Source organism: Convolutriloba macropyga, chromosome 3 (assembly GCF_964194025.1).
Source record: "Convolutriloba macropyga chromosome 3, txConMacr16.3, whole genome shotgun sequence".
Taxonomy (NCBI): Eukaryota; Metazoa; Xenacoelomorpha; order Acoela; family Convolutidae; genus Convolutriloba; species Convolutriloba macropyga.
The window spans coordinates 69,694,835-69,711,081 of record NC_134470.1 but is presented as its reverse complement, the minus strand read 5'-3'; the positions used below and the strand labels follow the sequence as shown (position 1 = coordinate 69,711,081).

General features: G+C 34.5%; 1 protein-coding gene across 1 annotated transcript; it reads left to right on the top strand.

The window, feature by feature from the left end:
* Positions 1-1,590: 1,590 nt before the first annotated feature.
* On the top strand, positions 1,591-16,234 carry LOC142337249 (kxDL motif-containing protein 1-like). The gene is made up of 4 exons (XM_075386402.1): positions 1,591-1,685; positions 1,984-2,138; positions 9,587-9,701; positions 15,975-16,234. Exons 1-4 carry the CDS (start codon positions 1,618-1,620, stop codon positions 16,120-16,122), a joined length of 486 nt encoding a protein of 161 aa, XP_075242517.1. The 5' UTR covers positions 1,591-1,617; the 3' UTR covers positions 16,123-16,234.
* Positions 16,235-16,247: the final 13 nt, after the last annotated feature.

Genomic DNA, 16,247 nt, shown 5'->3' with positions numbered 1-16,247 from the left:
ATTTTGCAATAAAGTAAAAATGCTTTTAGATCCGTGCGCCGAAAGTTTTTTGAATGATGAAGAAAACTAATTAATCCAGAGTCTTTTTTGAGAAAAAAAAACAATTAATTATTGACATTTTAAAGAAAACAATCATTGCATTGATTTCATTTTTACTTCGCTGAAATTCTTTTACTTGCTCTCCAACAAGTTTGAAGCAATTGTTGTAGTCGCTGCGTCTTTATGCAGTTTTTGCTTGAGCGTGTTGTTTCAACTTTTCGAGTGAATTTTTACACTCTTGAAGTTTTGATTTCAGCCTTATCTAATTTGATCTCTTATTCAAAACCTTAAGCAGTGGAACCCATGTGGTGGCATTTCACTACTATTAGTTAAATGAAGAGCGCGCCGATTTACTCTCCTTCACTGTTCGCTTTACCAAATTGTTACTAATGACCTCTGTTAGCACTATAAACATTTGAAAAATAAAGAACCTACTGGTGCCTCGCGTATACCACCTCCCCATCATTATCGGAAGCAGTTTACTCAGGTTGTAACAAAATTGATCGCCCATAAGTCGTTGCAATTCATCCTATTTTAGTCGTTAGTATTTTTCTCGTATTCCATGCAATAATTTTGAAATTCTTGCTGTAGGCATTTTTTTTTGTTTTATTGTGCCGCAAATCAATTATCTTTTTGTCAATTTTGAAAACCAGATGAGTGTTTAAAGGTTTCATGGATTTGCATGCTGCATTAATATGGCCGATTCTTTGAATTTGCAAGGGCATAAATTTAAAAACTACGTGTCTGTGAAAACTCATATTCTTTTGTTATCAAATTTTCTTTGTAAAAATTTCAGGTAGTCAGAAAAGCTAAACAGTAGTTTTTTGTCAAAAGTTTTTCACAATTTTTGAAAAATGGTTGTTTGTTTAAAAAGACTTGAGGTTTTAGTTATTGGCTAATTGTTGTCATTTACTTAAGAGAACGAGGGACTGTGTTTGTAATCATTAAACGGGTTTAGTTTCAGAAATTTTAAGGGGATTTTCTATTTTTGCTGTGCCATAAAATCTTTTTGAGAGAAGTCAGTTGAAATGAAAAAAATCGGATATTACTATTCTGATCTAATGACACTAGTGCAACGATTTTGCTTGTATAACATTGCAAAGCGCACATTTTGTGTCCTTTTAATGAAAGATTATTCAACGTCATCTAACGTGAACGGGCTCTGTACGAAAGTGTGTTGCAGGTTTTTATCAGCTTAAAAATGACTAAATTTATACATTCTGATTTTTCTGTTCTGCTGAAATGGATGGAAATCTGGCAAATGTAACAGTATATAAGTAAGTAAAGAAACACGAGACTTTGAAACTCTCTGAAGGCATCTCAGATTCAAGCCAGTAGTTTAGGAGCCCCCTATGATGAAGCAGTGCTATTTAGAATATAGAGTTTATATGTGAATATAGTGTTTTGGATAAAATATTTTTAACTGTTGAAAACTGTTGAAAAAGTTCAAGGTATAGAAGGAGGACTTCTGTGACAGCTTTGAAATAAACCTCCTAGTTGACTATGCGAGAGATCAATCGTAGTTTTTGTGTAAACCAGCTGGATCCCTGAGGTTTGATTTTTAATTCAGATGTTGAAATGAGGCCAATGAATAGTTTTCCAGAGATCAGTCGTAGTGGACATCATGTAGACGATACAGAAGAGGCTGGCTAACTGTTTTCTCTCGCCTTCAAATAAACTCCTGAGTAGATTTATGTAATGCTCTGATTCCCCACAATAGTGTAAATCACTCAAGGATTTGAAAGAAATAATCAGATATCTGGTTTGGTGATGTTGACAATGTTTGTCTGAAGCATTTTTTTTAAATATAGGCATAGTATTGTACTATATACATAACTGATTATAATTGCGCTCAGTTGCCGTAACACTGTCGTGATCTTCTAAGAAAAAGGGAGTGAATTACAAGCACCGGTAAGATAGAGAAAGCAGTTCTGCTCTGTATGCGGGAGTTGGTGGGGGTTTGGAGGCTAGTGGGGCAACGACTCTTTCGGCGTCTCTTTCGGCCTCTATGATGGGAATGGACCAGTTGGGAGACACGAGTGTGGCTGCTAAAGTTTCTGCACTTGTCAATCAGGACGACATGGAGGGACTCAAAAGGAAAGCATTGTAGTTATTTTAAAAGTATTGAGGTCACCACTTTTGTGATGTCTTCGTGGATGTATGTCCGTGTCTTTTTATAGCTGCGTAACTGAGCATAGCTAGATTGCGGTGTTTCTGGTTTTTTTACGACTCCTGGTGTTTTTAATGAATTTTATTGAGGTGAGTTTTGAAAAAGGAAATGAAACGCGTAGGAGTTATTTGGTTGCTGAGAAAAATTGAAGAGTGGAGGTAAAACAGTGGTTTTTGTTCATACCACTGTTTTCGGGAATGTGAGAAACAAGTGTGGAAAAATTCTCTGGGGGAGCGATTTGTCCACATTCGGCTTTTTCAAACAGTTTTTTGTTAATAGTTTTTGGTTGAGGTTCAATAATTCACTATTCCTATACGGCCCTCTCTGTAAACTATTTAGTGATCTGAGCTTCCTTGCGGAAGGTTTCCTCGGTGGAGGTCCATTTCGAAGCTACTCCTGATTGGCAAATTTTAGCGATTTTTCGCCTATTAGTTTGTGTTACTGCTTTAAGTTGGATTTGAAAAGAAGTCTATTATTTAAGGAGTGTTTAGATACCAAGTGATTACAGTTTTGTTGGTGTAAAACTTTTTTTGTTGAAGTATGACAAAAACGAGAAATATTTTTAAATTTTCTTGCAGTTCGTCGGGTTTTTTCTAGAATCTTAGACAAGTTTCTTAGCTTATTATGACTTGCCTTTTGTTTTGCAAGCATTTCTATGCTCTTTGTTGCCTAAAGAAACTCATCCTTGGCTTTTTTTGCCCGTGTACTATTAAAACTTTTTTTTATTTTTCTAGTTGGTTTTAAAGTGCTTCTTTCGTGAATTGTTTTAAAGTGCTTCTTTCGTGAATATTCTTCAAATATCTTTTAAAATGCCTATAGGTGGGTACTACTTTATCGACGTGACAGTTTATTGGCAGAGACAGCTCTCCGAGTCGGAAAAATCTTCGAGCTATGTTTTTGCAATTAAAAGAATTCGATTTCTTTTGGGGAGCTGTCTTTTGATAAGATATTGTCACACTTTTTCATGATATTTGTTGTCAAATTGAAGTGATGATTTTGGGCAGGCCGAAACAGGAAGTGGATAGAAAAAGCGAGCGAATTTGTCGCACAAATTTTTTCGCTAGAGTTTTAAAGCCGAGTGAGAATACCGTGTGTGAACAAAAATTTACTGTCTCGCTTGTGTTTTTTTGTTTACATACGGCAATTTCACTTTTTTTTACTGTTCTTCGGATTTTTTTTCAAAATGGTGTTCCAATCCATCCATAGTCCATTCTTGTTTAGTTTTTTGTTTAGTCAATGAAACTAGTTTGAATTGTAGATTAGGACTTGTCCTGCTATGTTTTTGTTTATTCGTCTGACGCGCTTTTTTCATTTCAAATTAATTCCTTGATTAAATCTGTTTTTGTGAGACAGTTGTTTTTGATTCTTTATGATTAAACTTAATTGATTGACATAATTGAAGTGGTTTCAGTTCAGAACAAACAGTTTTAATGACTTTAAATTCCTTTTGTCTTTTCGGGTAGTTTTATTAATTAGAAGTCTCATTTGCAATGTGCTTTCTGACGGCAGATAGTTTGACGTGGCTATGGTTTTTTTTGTATTGGTGCGTAATTTAATGACTCTGGCACTATTTCTAAGCCCCGAGTTAAATTCATTTTTCATCCCCAACTACTTCGGTTTTCTTCAAATTTTGTGTACGCGTGTTGTGTAAAGTTTGTTAAAGGGAGCGTATTGTGAAAACTAAGTCAGATTTTGTGATCTTTTACGTTTGCCACCCCTCCAAGTTAATGGGTGCATATGACACGTGCTCGGAAACAGGGGGTGCGTAAAGATCCGGAATTTCTTATCGGCTTAAAAGACTTTGACACTAATGGCTTACTTAAAAAAAGGAGAATTCAAAGTTATTCTTTCACACAATTTTTCTCTTTTTTGATCGTTTTCCTGAATGTATCGTTATAAATTTTATTAACTATGACGTGATTGATGTTTAGATATTCGTTTTATTCGTTCTTTGGCTTGTTTTTCAGGTCTTACCATGTTTTTTTACAATTTAAAGTTTGAATTCTATTGGTGCTCTGTCTCTTTTTTAAGATCAGTTCAACGGGCATTTTTCAAAGTGCACTTGAAAGCGAACTGATAAAATAGTGTTTAAATACATTCTTGATTTTTAAAAGCAATTTTTGTGCGTCATATTGACAATACGGGTGTTTACCATTGCGTAGTTGCAGTCGTTTTAAATTCCGCAACAGACAAATGTTTTTATTTTGTTATTAAGTCTCATCAATAGTTGGTCTCAATGGCGTTAATTTAATTTACTGATTTGAGTTTATTTTAATGGTTTTAACGACCGAAACTGTTCGAAAATCTTTTTTTGGATTTTTCCATCTTTTGTGTTGTCAATTATCTTTATTTTGACAGCTCTAAGTGGCTCTATTATGTGCCCCATATAAATTATTTTAAAAGTTTTTATTCATATCTTAGATTTTTCACTACTTTGACGCCACTTACTTTCAAAAACAGTTTTTTTTAGATTTCGCCCCCTCTTTGTAGTTTTTTGTTGATCTGTCAAAAGATCTTATTTTTTTATTTAGCGAGTTCTTGTAGTTGTTTTTGTTATGCCGCTTAGTTTAAATATTGGCAGATCTCTATGCTCTCAAATCGATATTGAATCTTTTTAAATAGTTTTCTTTCATATCTGACAGTTTTCACGACTACGGACACGGCTTTCGTTCAAAAAATTTTTGTAATGATTGTTGTTTTAATTGTTTTGTATTGTCTTGCCGGTTACTCTCATTAATCATAGGTCTTATTTGCACTCCAATTAAGTATTATTGGGTCGTCTGAATGATTTAAGATCAATTCTTACAATTCAATTGGCTTTGACAGCATTTGGTATCGACAGTTTTTGAACTTTTGATTGTTGCCTTCATTTGCATCATGGTACCCCAATTGATTGTCTTCATTAAGAATTATATATGCTTTCTATTGATAGATGGTGCAATAAATGTTGAAGATTGCAAGCTTTATGTGCGCGTGGTTAATCGTTTTATTTTGTTGACTGACTTCAATGACCTTCGTAAAATTCTTTTTGTTTTCCTATTGTCTGTGTTTTCCTTATTGTTCCGACCCCACTTGTGGGGGAAGGAACTATATACTCAAATGGGTTTTTTTTTTTGTTCAGTGAATTTTGGCCGATCGATATATTCGTCGTAGAGAAATGTGAGTGGTATCATTAAAAAGCTGGTCCAGCGTAGAATTCAAAAGTAAAAAGATTTTTTTGAATTTCGTTTTTTTCGAGGAGTTATCGAGGATTGAAGTTTTGTGTGAACAATGGGATCTTTAGCATGATTGTTCACTTTTAGTACAATTTTCTTCAAACTAAGATCTTTTTTACGAAAACATTAATTCAAATTTCTATAAAAAGAATAAATTTTGAGTTCGTAAAAGTTGAATGCAAGGCGATAGAAAGACTAGTTCTGGTCTCATAGGGAAGTTCACTATCAAAAAAAAATCGAACTCTAATTGAGAGCCCTTTTTTTAATAAAACTTTTCTCTTTTTTGCTTTTTTAAGTCACCTAGAGACAAGTCACATTTTATATCGACGTTCTATTAATGACAAAACTCCTTTATAGTCGAATGAAGCGCAATGAACAAAAAACGTCGTTTTCAAGGAATTGCTCATGTTTTTTTTTGGCTTCGATTCTGAGTTTTCGTAATTTTGAATGAAATTTTGAATTTCTTTTTGAAGTTTTACTATTTTTTTTTGGAGTCCTGTGGTAGGGATTCATTGACTAACAGTGCAATATGTTCCATAATGAGCATTAAGTGAACATGTCTATTTCATTGAGGGGGCGGCTAATGGCTGTTAAGACTTAAAAAATAATTTTTCGAATTTTTTTTTGAATATTAAAGAATCATAATCTTATTATAGTGAATTGTAAGTCAGTCCAGGGGTGAGAGCACCCTCTTCCTTCCTACTGCAACCAAAATTAAACTGGTTAGCGGTTTTATCTTCTATCTATTGGTTATATGACTTCAATGACAAAAAATTTCAATTTTTTAAAATTTTTTTTGGATTTTTACGTATTATTGGTTACTTTTGAAATCTTATCACATTATCCAAATATTGACAGTTCCCATTAGCTTAAAAACGATGTTCTGTGGATGGCCAATAAAAATTTTAAACAAAAATTTATGGTTTAAATGGCTTCGACACGTTCTTCTTGCACTTTTCTACTGATTTTTTGGTTTTCTCCTGTTTTTTTTTTGTTGTTTTAATAGTCATTATACTTACTGTGATCTCATAATGAATACCTATGCATGACAAACATAAATTTACTGCCACCGGGGCATCTTTGAGCGTTTTTATTGACTTCCGTTGAAAGCTATTGAATTTAATGTCTGTTAAAATAAAAATCATTTTTCGAAAATTTTATTTGAACAATAACAATTCCTAAATTTTTCTTGAACTGTTAGTGAGTTTCAGTATTGACTGGACCCACTTGCTTTTTACTGCGACTAAAAATATTCTGTTTAGCTGTTTTATCTTCTAGCTATTGGTTATATGACTTCAATGACAAAGATTTCAATTTTTTTAAATTTTTTTTTTGGATTTTTTGAATTATTGGTCACTTTTGAACTCTTTATCACATTATCCAAAGATTATTGTAATCCAATTGGCTTAGAGAGGACGTTCAGTGGATCACAGAGAAAGTTTTCAGAGAATAGCTAATGGTTTAATTGTCTTCGACACTTTCTTCTCGCATTTTTCTACTGAATTTTAGTTTTTGCTGTTTTTGTTATTGTTTTCTGTCATAAGACTTATTGTGATGTCTTTTTAACTATCTATGCATGACAGACATCATTTTCCTCCCTATGGGTTATATCTGAGCATCGTCATTGAGCTCCGATGAAAGATTGAGTTTACTGGCTGTTAAGGGTTTAAAAATAATTTTTCGAAACTTTTTTGAAATTCAACCATTCCTAATTTTTTTTCGTGAATACTCTTGGTCATTGTTGGTTCTAACAGAATCCATTTCCGTTCTACTATAGCCAAAATTAATCTGGTTAGCGATTTTATCTTCTACCTATTAGTTTTAAAACATCAATGCCACGAGAATTCATATTTTTTTTGGGTACTTTATTTTGTTTTTCGATCCTTTTGAAATCTTATCACATCATCTTACTGCTGAGAGTCCCTATTGGTTTAGGGAAGAAGTTCAACGGATCATAAATAAAGTTTTCAGGGAAGAGCTAATGATTTGAGTTGCTTCGACATTTTCTTCAGGCACTTTTCTACTGAATTTGTGGTTTTTGCCTCTCTCTGTTGTTGTTTTCATAGTCATTAACTTGTTGTAAGGTCTTATTGATGAAATACGATTGGCAAAAAAACTTATTGTCCCCTCGAGGCATCATTTATTGTATATACTGGCTTCCGTTGAAGGCTAATGAATTTAATGGCGTTGATAATACGTGTTTTCCCGCAATTTTCGTGCGTCTAATGTATTTGTTTATATTTGTTGATTTTTTGAAATTATATTGATAAAAAAGGTTTTCCCATTGCTCCTGAAAAATTAATTTAAAATTGAAGAGTGTTTAGTGAAAAGTTCATTTTTTTAATGCCTTCGACCCTTTTGTCGCTCAATTTTTTTTCCTGAATTCGCTGTTTTTGTTCTTTAGGTAGCCGTAAATTGCTCACAGATCTCATAGGCTTGTAATTGAGGACTGAATGAATGATGTTGCTCGAAACATTCAGTATATAGCGAATAGGTTCCTTTCGTCAAATTTAACTTCTATTCATCAATCAGATGTCCCATCGAATTTCGTGTATTTCAAGAAATAACATATATATATTGATATTATGTGCCACTGTTGTTTCGTTTTTCTGAACGTTTATTGAATGGCCATTTTTTGCGTTTCTTTTTCTCTTCCTTCAGAACAATCGCGTAATAACAGATCCCAATGGTTTTTAAATGTGGCCCAAGTAAACTTATTTAATCTTTCAGTATAAATCCTTCAACTGAAATAGCAGAAATAACAACTGAATTAAAAATACATATTCAGATGATAGGTATTGATTTTAATGGTAGCAAAGGTTTGTGTTTTCGCAAATCGTTTGTAATTTTTTGAGTTTCTCTTTAGTTTGTTTCTATGGCATAGTCTGACCACAGACGGGTGCTTTTGGTTTTGTAATGACTTTTTAGTAATTTATCAAGGATTTTTTTATTAAAAACCAATGTTTTTTAAGATTTTTGAATTTTCTTGGTGCAAAAAATGTTGATTAATATTTAAGTTTCGCCTCACTGTTCGTTCTTTTTGTCGGCTTGTTACCTAGTCTCGTTAAGAAAACTTTTCATCTGCTGTATAGTTAGTAAAAGGTAAACTTGTGTAGTTAAGGTTTTATCTGACTGCATTTTGACGTTGTTACCAGGTGCTTTTAAATTTAGATATTCATTTTTTGCCGCCAAAATTTTGTTGGTGCTATTTTTTTCTAGTCTCTTCAATGTCAGGTCACGTTGGTGCTGTAATGAAGCATGGCATTAGTAATTCAATTAGTAGATAGAATGTGTAACGATTGTTTTAAACTCAAACATCTATTTTTGTTATCTCTTGATTTGGTTGACATTTTAGTCAAAAATGTAGATGAGCTCGGGTCGGAACATCATGTGCGAACGCACATTAACGAGCCGCCTTGTACTGTGTCTGCAGTTGTTTTCTATAAAGTTGTAGTTTGCTGTCCAATTTCTCATTATGTAAATTTCTTTTAAAGTTGACCTTGTTGAGAATAAAACTTCGTAATGAAATAAATTTGTTTTATCAATTGTCTTTGTTTTTTTTCCTGGACGTTTTGATATTTGATTTGTTTGTTATCGGTGGCTGTTCTTTAAAGGTGGCTGATAACGTTATTTTCAGTTGCTTCAGTTCTTTGAATTGTAGTCCAGGACTGGTTCTGCCATGTTTCTTAATTCGTTTTACATAAGTCTTCACTTTCGCTTTTAATTTCTGAATTATCTCACTCGCTATTTCAACTTAATAGATTTTAAAACTCAGATAGTGGATTTACTTGATTAGGTTGCAGGCTAAAGAGGCGAAGAAACAGGATAAATCAATTAAGACCGGGCGTTAAGATTTAATGTTTAAAACCAAGTGCATTTTGATATCAAAGTTCATTAGAGTTTAGTCTAACTGCTATTATTATTACGTTTGTTGTCCAGAATATTTATCAAATCTAATGAAACTGCTGATCAAATGAGTTTTTTATGCTTGGAAAACAATTTAAAAATAGATTTTCGTCAATTTTTCCCTTTTTGTTCCCTTCTGGTTCAATACCAACATCAGTCAATGGGGTCAATGGCGGCTATATTCGGGCAATTTGTCGGCTATGTTTGTATTGTGGAACGTTTGTTTGAAGATTTGTCGAGCTGCTGTGTTACAGGAGTCAAGAGTTCATCTCCGCTCGGCTGATCAAAACGACGGATAGATTAGGACAATTCAATCAGTTTTCATCAGATACTCTCAAAAACCAACAGTGGAAATTCGAACAAAACACTCAGTGAGTTCTCAGCACTATATTTTGTTCTCTCATAAACGGACTGAACAAATAAGCTGCGAGCCATTGTGATATGCTTCGGGCAAGCAGGCGAACTGCCAAACTCATAATGTTTGATGGGAGTTCGAGAATGTTGCGAGATATGAGGAATTCCTGTAGTCTAGCTTTCCAATTGCTTACAACGTTTGCAGAAATGTTTCAATATGGCAATATAAAATTTTAACATTTAGCTTACTGCTCATTGGATGCCACCGAAAACTCGACAGTGAAACATGGAATACTAGACTTTTAGCTCTGTTACCAAAAAGTTACCAGGCTGAGCTGCATGGCCAACTATTGGCTCGCTCAATTTGGTTATAGAATGTCAGCTTGAACTGTCGGTTTTGGTATCAACGAACATTTCTAACAGTAATTTGTATACAATTTAGCGTATTCTGTTTAACATTCCCCTATGTTGAAGTGATTTTGATTTTCCTGTAACATCTACTCGAATTATGTTTGATTTATCTCTTCATTTTTATTACACCTAAACCTATTTCTGAACTATTTGAGATTGCTCTAGTCGGCATATTGGACTTTTCGATTTGCAGTTTCTTGCAACCACAACCTTGTCCCATTTCTTAATATTAGCAGAGCAGAAAATTGGATTCTTTGTTATTTTTTGCTGTCATCTGAAAAAGATTCGTATTCGTGGAAAATTTTTCGGTTATATCATTGCCCAATTCTTGTTATTTGCTCCTAAACAAAATTTGATGCAATTATTTGCGTTCTTTTAACAACTGTTGAGCCTTTTTTGTGCAAATTTTCCCCTTCTTCTGGCTGAACGCTTAGACTTTTCAAAAACAGTCATCAAAAGCGATACGGATGGAGGGCCAATAGTGACCATCGCAGTGATATAGGCAATTCACTTGGCGCAGATGAGTTACTCTTTTTAAATGCTCTTGAAGTTGGAAGCATTTTTTGTAAGTATGTGTCTTTTTATGGATAAGTTTTGCTTGAATGCTTTCTTGTTCTTCCGTTCTCTTGAGTGGTCTCATTTTTTGTCGACCGAAAAGACTGTAAATAAACTGTTACCATCCTAGGGTAATACCGCTCTACCCCCTTCGTGCAAAAACAAAGCCAGCTATCTGTCGTTCGAGAGGAGTTCTTTTTACGATAGGCGTTTCATAATAACTGCATAGCGATTTCGATCACAGCTTTTTATTGGGGTTCTCTTGGTTTCTTCTCAAACAAAGTTTGTAGCCACTATATTAGTCCTGTGGTCTTTTTAATGCGACTTTTGTTCAATCCTTTTTGTCCTCAAAAACGGGATAAACACGTAAAGCACGGAGGGCATTAAGTCGCTGAGCAGTACTATTTAAGGCCCCCCTTCTATTCTCCAAATGTACAATTCACTGAAGCTGCTGAGAAGCTGGGGTAAAGGGCAGGTTTTTGGTCATTTGAATCTTCTCTTCAATTGATTGCCTTTTCAATTGGAGGAGTTGAGATCTATTGATAATATCTTAATTTAATTGAAGCTTTACAACACAAAAGTGTAAAATCAATTCCAGACATCGCAACAAGTTGCTTAGAACATTCTTTCTCAATTTTTTAGCTCTCATTCATTTGTATTTTGAGAGTAGATTTCACTTAATTTCAAGTTTTATGTGAACAGACAAAAAATTCAAAGACAAAAAGTATCAAATAGTAAAATTGTTTCAGACATATTTCAATGAAAACAATACAAAATGAGTAACCAATTTGTTAAATTTGAAATGTGTGCTCGGTGTTAGTAAATGATAGATCATGAATTACTATCAATTAAGTATATATACAATCAGAATGCTTGCTCTAAAGGTTGTATGGGACTGTTTTGTCTGAGTTTGATTAGTCTGTAGTAGTGTTCATGTCATTTTTTACGCTGATCATAGTAAAAAAATACAGATAAAAAAAATCAACTATGAATTTAATTTGAGCAGATCATTTTCACAGTCTGAGCAAATTCTGCTCAGCCGAACTTTACAGACTGCTTATCCGAATTTCAGTCCGTTTTTAAATACCTACGGCTGAGGAGCTGTCCGTTTTTAACTACCTACGGCTGAGCAGCAGTCTTTTTTTAACTACCTACGGTTGAGGAGCAGTCCATGAACTAGTACCTACGGCTGAAGAGCAGTCCAGTCGGCTGGACCTTCGGCTGAAGGATGATCCACGGGACCAGACCTTCAGACCAGGCGTAGTCCAGAGGACCAGACCTTCAGCTGAAAGGGAGTTCGATGGATCAAACCTTTAACAGAAGATCACTCCAATGGGCCGCCCCTTCGTCTGAGGAGGAGATAAATTTAATTTGAATTAAATTGAAGCAAAAGCGTACGATTTGATTTTTAAGTTTATAAATATTTGTCAGTTCCATTTGTAATTGTTATAATTGAGTCATTTTTCGTATTGTATTGTTATAATTTAGTATTCTGTTGAACCAGCTTTTTCGTATTGTATTACACTGAATTTAATTGAACCATTGAATTGAATTGAACCACTTCATTTGGTACTGAATTGAACCATTGAATTAAACCACTTCATTTCGTCAACAACTTTGATTGTGGAAGTAACATATGAAACATTCAGAAAACATTCTCACAACCCATGCTCAAGTAGGGTTGTTTTTAACCGTTTTAAAGGAGATGCCCAGACCTTAGTGCCATAGTAAATCAGTGCTGAAGCCTTGTATTCCAATTGTATATCGTTAGTCCAGAACTGTATCCGTTTCCGTTGAGCTAAAACTAAGATATTAATACAAAATTCAATCACTCTCTGAAATAAAAACCATAAAATTCTAAAACTCGGCAGTTTCCAGGCGATTCGTCCTGTATTTACTGGTTTTGGTGGGTGGTTTTTGTAATGCTAAAACGTTATTTTCATCGCCCAAAATTCAAAAATTTTCATCGCCCAAAATTCAAATGCCCAGCAATATCCAGAACAAGCCAGACAAGCCACCCGCGATTTAAGCAATTTTATGTCATCACAAGACGACGATTGAAAATAGTGATAACGTGAAGGTTGCATATATTGTTTCTTCAAACTTCTTTTTGTGTCAAATGAATGTTCTGTCTATTTTAAGTTAACGGAATAAATTTATAATTTTAAGTTAAACGATTTTGAGTATTAGATGAAAAATTTTCCCAGTTGAGGAGCAGTCCATGAACTAGTACCTACGGCTGAAGAGCAGTCCAATCGGCTGGACCTTCGGCTGAAGGATGATCCACGGGACCAGACCTTCCGCTGAGGCGTAGTCCAGAGGACCAGACCTTCAGCTGAAAGGGAGTTCGATGGATCAAACCTTTAACAGAAGATCACTCCAATGGGCCGCCCCTTCGTCTGAGGAGGAGATAAATTTAATTTGAATTAAATTGAAGCAAAAGCGTACGATTTGATTTTTAAGTTTATAAATATTTGTCAGTTCCATTTGTAATTGTTAAAATTGAGTCATATTTTCGTATTGTATTGTTATAATTTAGTATTCTGTTGAACCAGCCTTTTCGTATTGTATTAAATTGAGTTTAATTGAACCATTGAATTGAATTGAACCACTTTGTTTGGTACTGAATTGAACCATTGAATTAAACCACTTCATTTCGTCAACAACTTTGATTGTGGAAGTAACATATGAAACATTCAGAAAACATTCTCACAACGTATTCTCAAGTAGGGTCGTATTTAACCGTTTTAAAGGAGATGCCCAGACCTTAGTGCCATAGTAAATCAGTGCTGAAGCCTTGTATTCCAATTGTATATCGTTAGTCCAGAACTGTATCCGTTTCCGTTGAGCTAAAACTAAGATATTAATACAAAATTCAATCATTCTCTGAAATAAAAACCATAAAATTCTAAAACTCGGCAGTTTCCAGGCGATTCGTCCTGTATTTACTGGTTTTGGTGGGTGGTTTTTGTAATGCTAAAACGTTATTTTCATCGCCCAAAATTCAAAAATTTTAATCGCCCAAAATTCAAATGCCAAACAATATCCAGAACAAGTCAGACAAGCCACCCGCGATTTAAGCAATTTTATGTTATCACAAGACGACGATTGAAAATAGTGATAACGTCAAGGTTGCATATATTGTTTCATCAAACTTCTTTTTGTGTCAAATGAATGTTCTGTCTATTTTAAGTTAACAGAATAAATTTATAATTTTAAGTTAAACGATTTTGAGTATTAGATGAAAAATTTTCCCAGTTGAGGAGCAGTCCATGAACTAGTACCTACGGCTGAAGAGCAGTCCAATCGGCTGGACCTTCGGCTGAAGGATGATCCACGGGACCAGACCTTCCGCTGAGGCGTAGTCCAGAGGACCAGACCTTCAGCTGAAAGGGAGTTCGATGGATCGAATCTTTAACAGAAGATCACTCCAATGGGCCGCCCCTTCGTCTGAGGAGGAGATAAATTTAATTTGAATTAAATTGAAGCAAAAGCGTACGATTTGATTTTTAAGTTTATAAATATTTGTCAGTTCCATTTGTAATTGTTAAAATTGAGTCATATTTTCGTATTGTATTGTTATAATTTAGTATTCTGTTGAACCAGCCTTTTCGTATTGTATTAAATTGAGTTTAATTGAACCATTGAATTGAATTGAACCACTTTGTTTGGTACTGAATTGAACCATTGAATTAAACCACTTCATTTCGTCAACAACTTTGATTGTGGAAGTAACATATGAAACATTCAGAAAACATTCTCACAACGTATTCTCAAGTAGGGTCGTATTTAACCGTTTTAAAGGAGATGCCCAGACCTTAGTGCCATAGTAAATCAGTGCTGAAGCCTTGTATTCCACTTGTATATCGTTAGTCCAGAACTGTATCCGTTTCCGTTGAGCTAAAACTAAGATATTAATACAAAATTCCATCACTCTCTGAAATAAAACCATAAAATTCTAAAACTTGGCAGTTTCCAGCTGATTCGTCCTGTATTTACTGGTTTTGGTGGGTGGTTTTTGTAATGCTAAAACGTTATTTTCATCGACCAAAGTTCAAAAATTTTCGAAATTTTCGAATTTTATTTTGATTTTCCTATGAACATCATGAGAATCAAAACCAAGAATGAACAGTACCTCTGGGACTTTTACTGCACATCATGAGCCTCAATATACTCTTAGAATACACTGATACAGTACTGGGTCGACGATATACAATTGGAATACAATGTTTCAGCACTGATTTACTATGGCACTTAAGTCCGGGACTGTTTTGTCTGGAACTGTTTTGCAGGGGATTGTTTGTCCGGACGCGAATAATTAGTTTTGAGGAGCAAAGCTCTGTCACTTATTACGCATGGTAGAAAAAAATGGATTTCATTTGCCAATTGCACTATTTTTTCTCCATTCAACGCACATGAAAAATCTCTAAGATACTCTTTTTGTTTATCCTAGATTATAGCAAACTGCTTCTTAGTCAGTGCTGTTACCAACTGCCAAAGCTACAAAAACATCGGACTGATTTTTATCCGGAATCCAAGAAATTTGTCTCTAAAAATGTTCAACTGCTTTCTATCGCGTTTGTGCCTAATATATTTAGGATAATAAAGCTGTATGATTACTTGAATTAGTAGGACCAGAGGAGGAATAGTATTTAAAAATTGAAAGTTTTTTGGCCTTAACATGATGGGAGATAGCATGCCTCAGTTTGTTTCCTTTCTGTTAAAGTTTGTCGCCTCCTCTTCCTCAAATTCCTGGAGCACAACGACACTTTCGATGAATGAAAGCTGTAACATTGTGGTCCCACTATATGCAGCAAAGAGTAAATATGAATATTAGCTCCTCGTTATTATTGCCATCGAGAAGTTATCAAATTTTTACGCAAAGCCGAGTTTTTTATTGACTTCAAGAGAACGATTACAACAGTTGAATGACTTCCGCCTCACAGAGTTCTGCTGTTTGCAGTTTAGGACTATATTTTTACAATTATTTTAGAGATTTTTATAACGGAAAAGATTAATTCTCTAATGAAAATTTTTCCGCGTTATTTTTTTCGGATCTTTTTTTTTCTGTTTGTATACCCCCCCCCCCCCCGTTACAGAGCACGTGTCATAACATAGTAAATCATCATGTAAAAATATGGTACGTGCGTTTGTGGGGTGCAAATAATATGCACCCACTAAGCTGGGGGGGGGGGGGGGGGGGGCACAAACGGAAAAGATCCTGCAACGGCATCTGTACATACTGGATTCAAATGCAACCTTATTTAAACATGCATTAGTATATAATCATTATTATCAATTTAATCTGAAAACTACTGTTCCAGAGTGCTGCTAGACCTGCACAAAGATCTGACCGCAATCAGTGAAATCACACGCAGTCTACGACAGAAGCTTGCCAAACAATATCCAGAACAAGCCAGACAAGCCACCCGCGATTTAAGCAATTTTATGTCATCACAAGACGACGATTGAAAAAAGTGATAACGTGAAGATTGCATATCTTGTTTCATCAAATTCGTGTTTGTCTCAAATGAACATTCTGTCTATTTTAAGTTAACAGAATAAATTTATAATTTTAAGTTAACCGATTTTGATTA

Excerpts from the sequence above, each read along its gene's own strand:
- LOC142337249 (XM_075386402.1), top strand. The coding sequence starts at position 1,618 with ATGAGGCCAATGAATAGTTTTCCAGAGATCAGTCGTAGTGGACATCAT. Across the intron at positions 1,686-1,983 it reads GTAGACGATACAGAAGAGGC|GGGAGTTGGTGGGGGTTTGG; the intron begins TGGCTAACTGTT and ends TGCTCTGTATGC. Across the intron at positions 9,702-15,974 it reads AAATTCGAACAAAACACTCA|AGTGCTGCTAGACCTGCACA; the intron begins GTGAGTTCTCAG and ends CTACTGTTCCAG.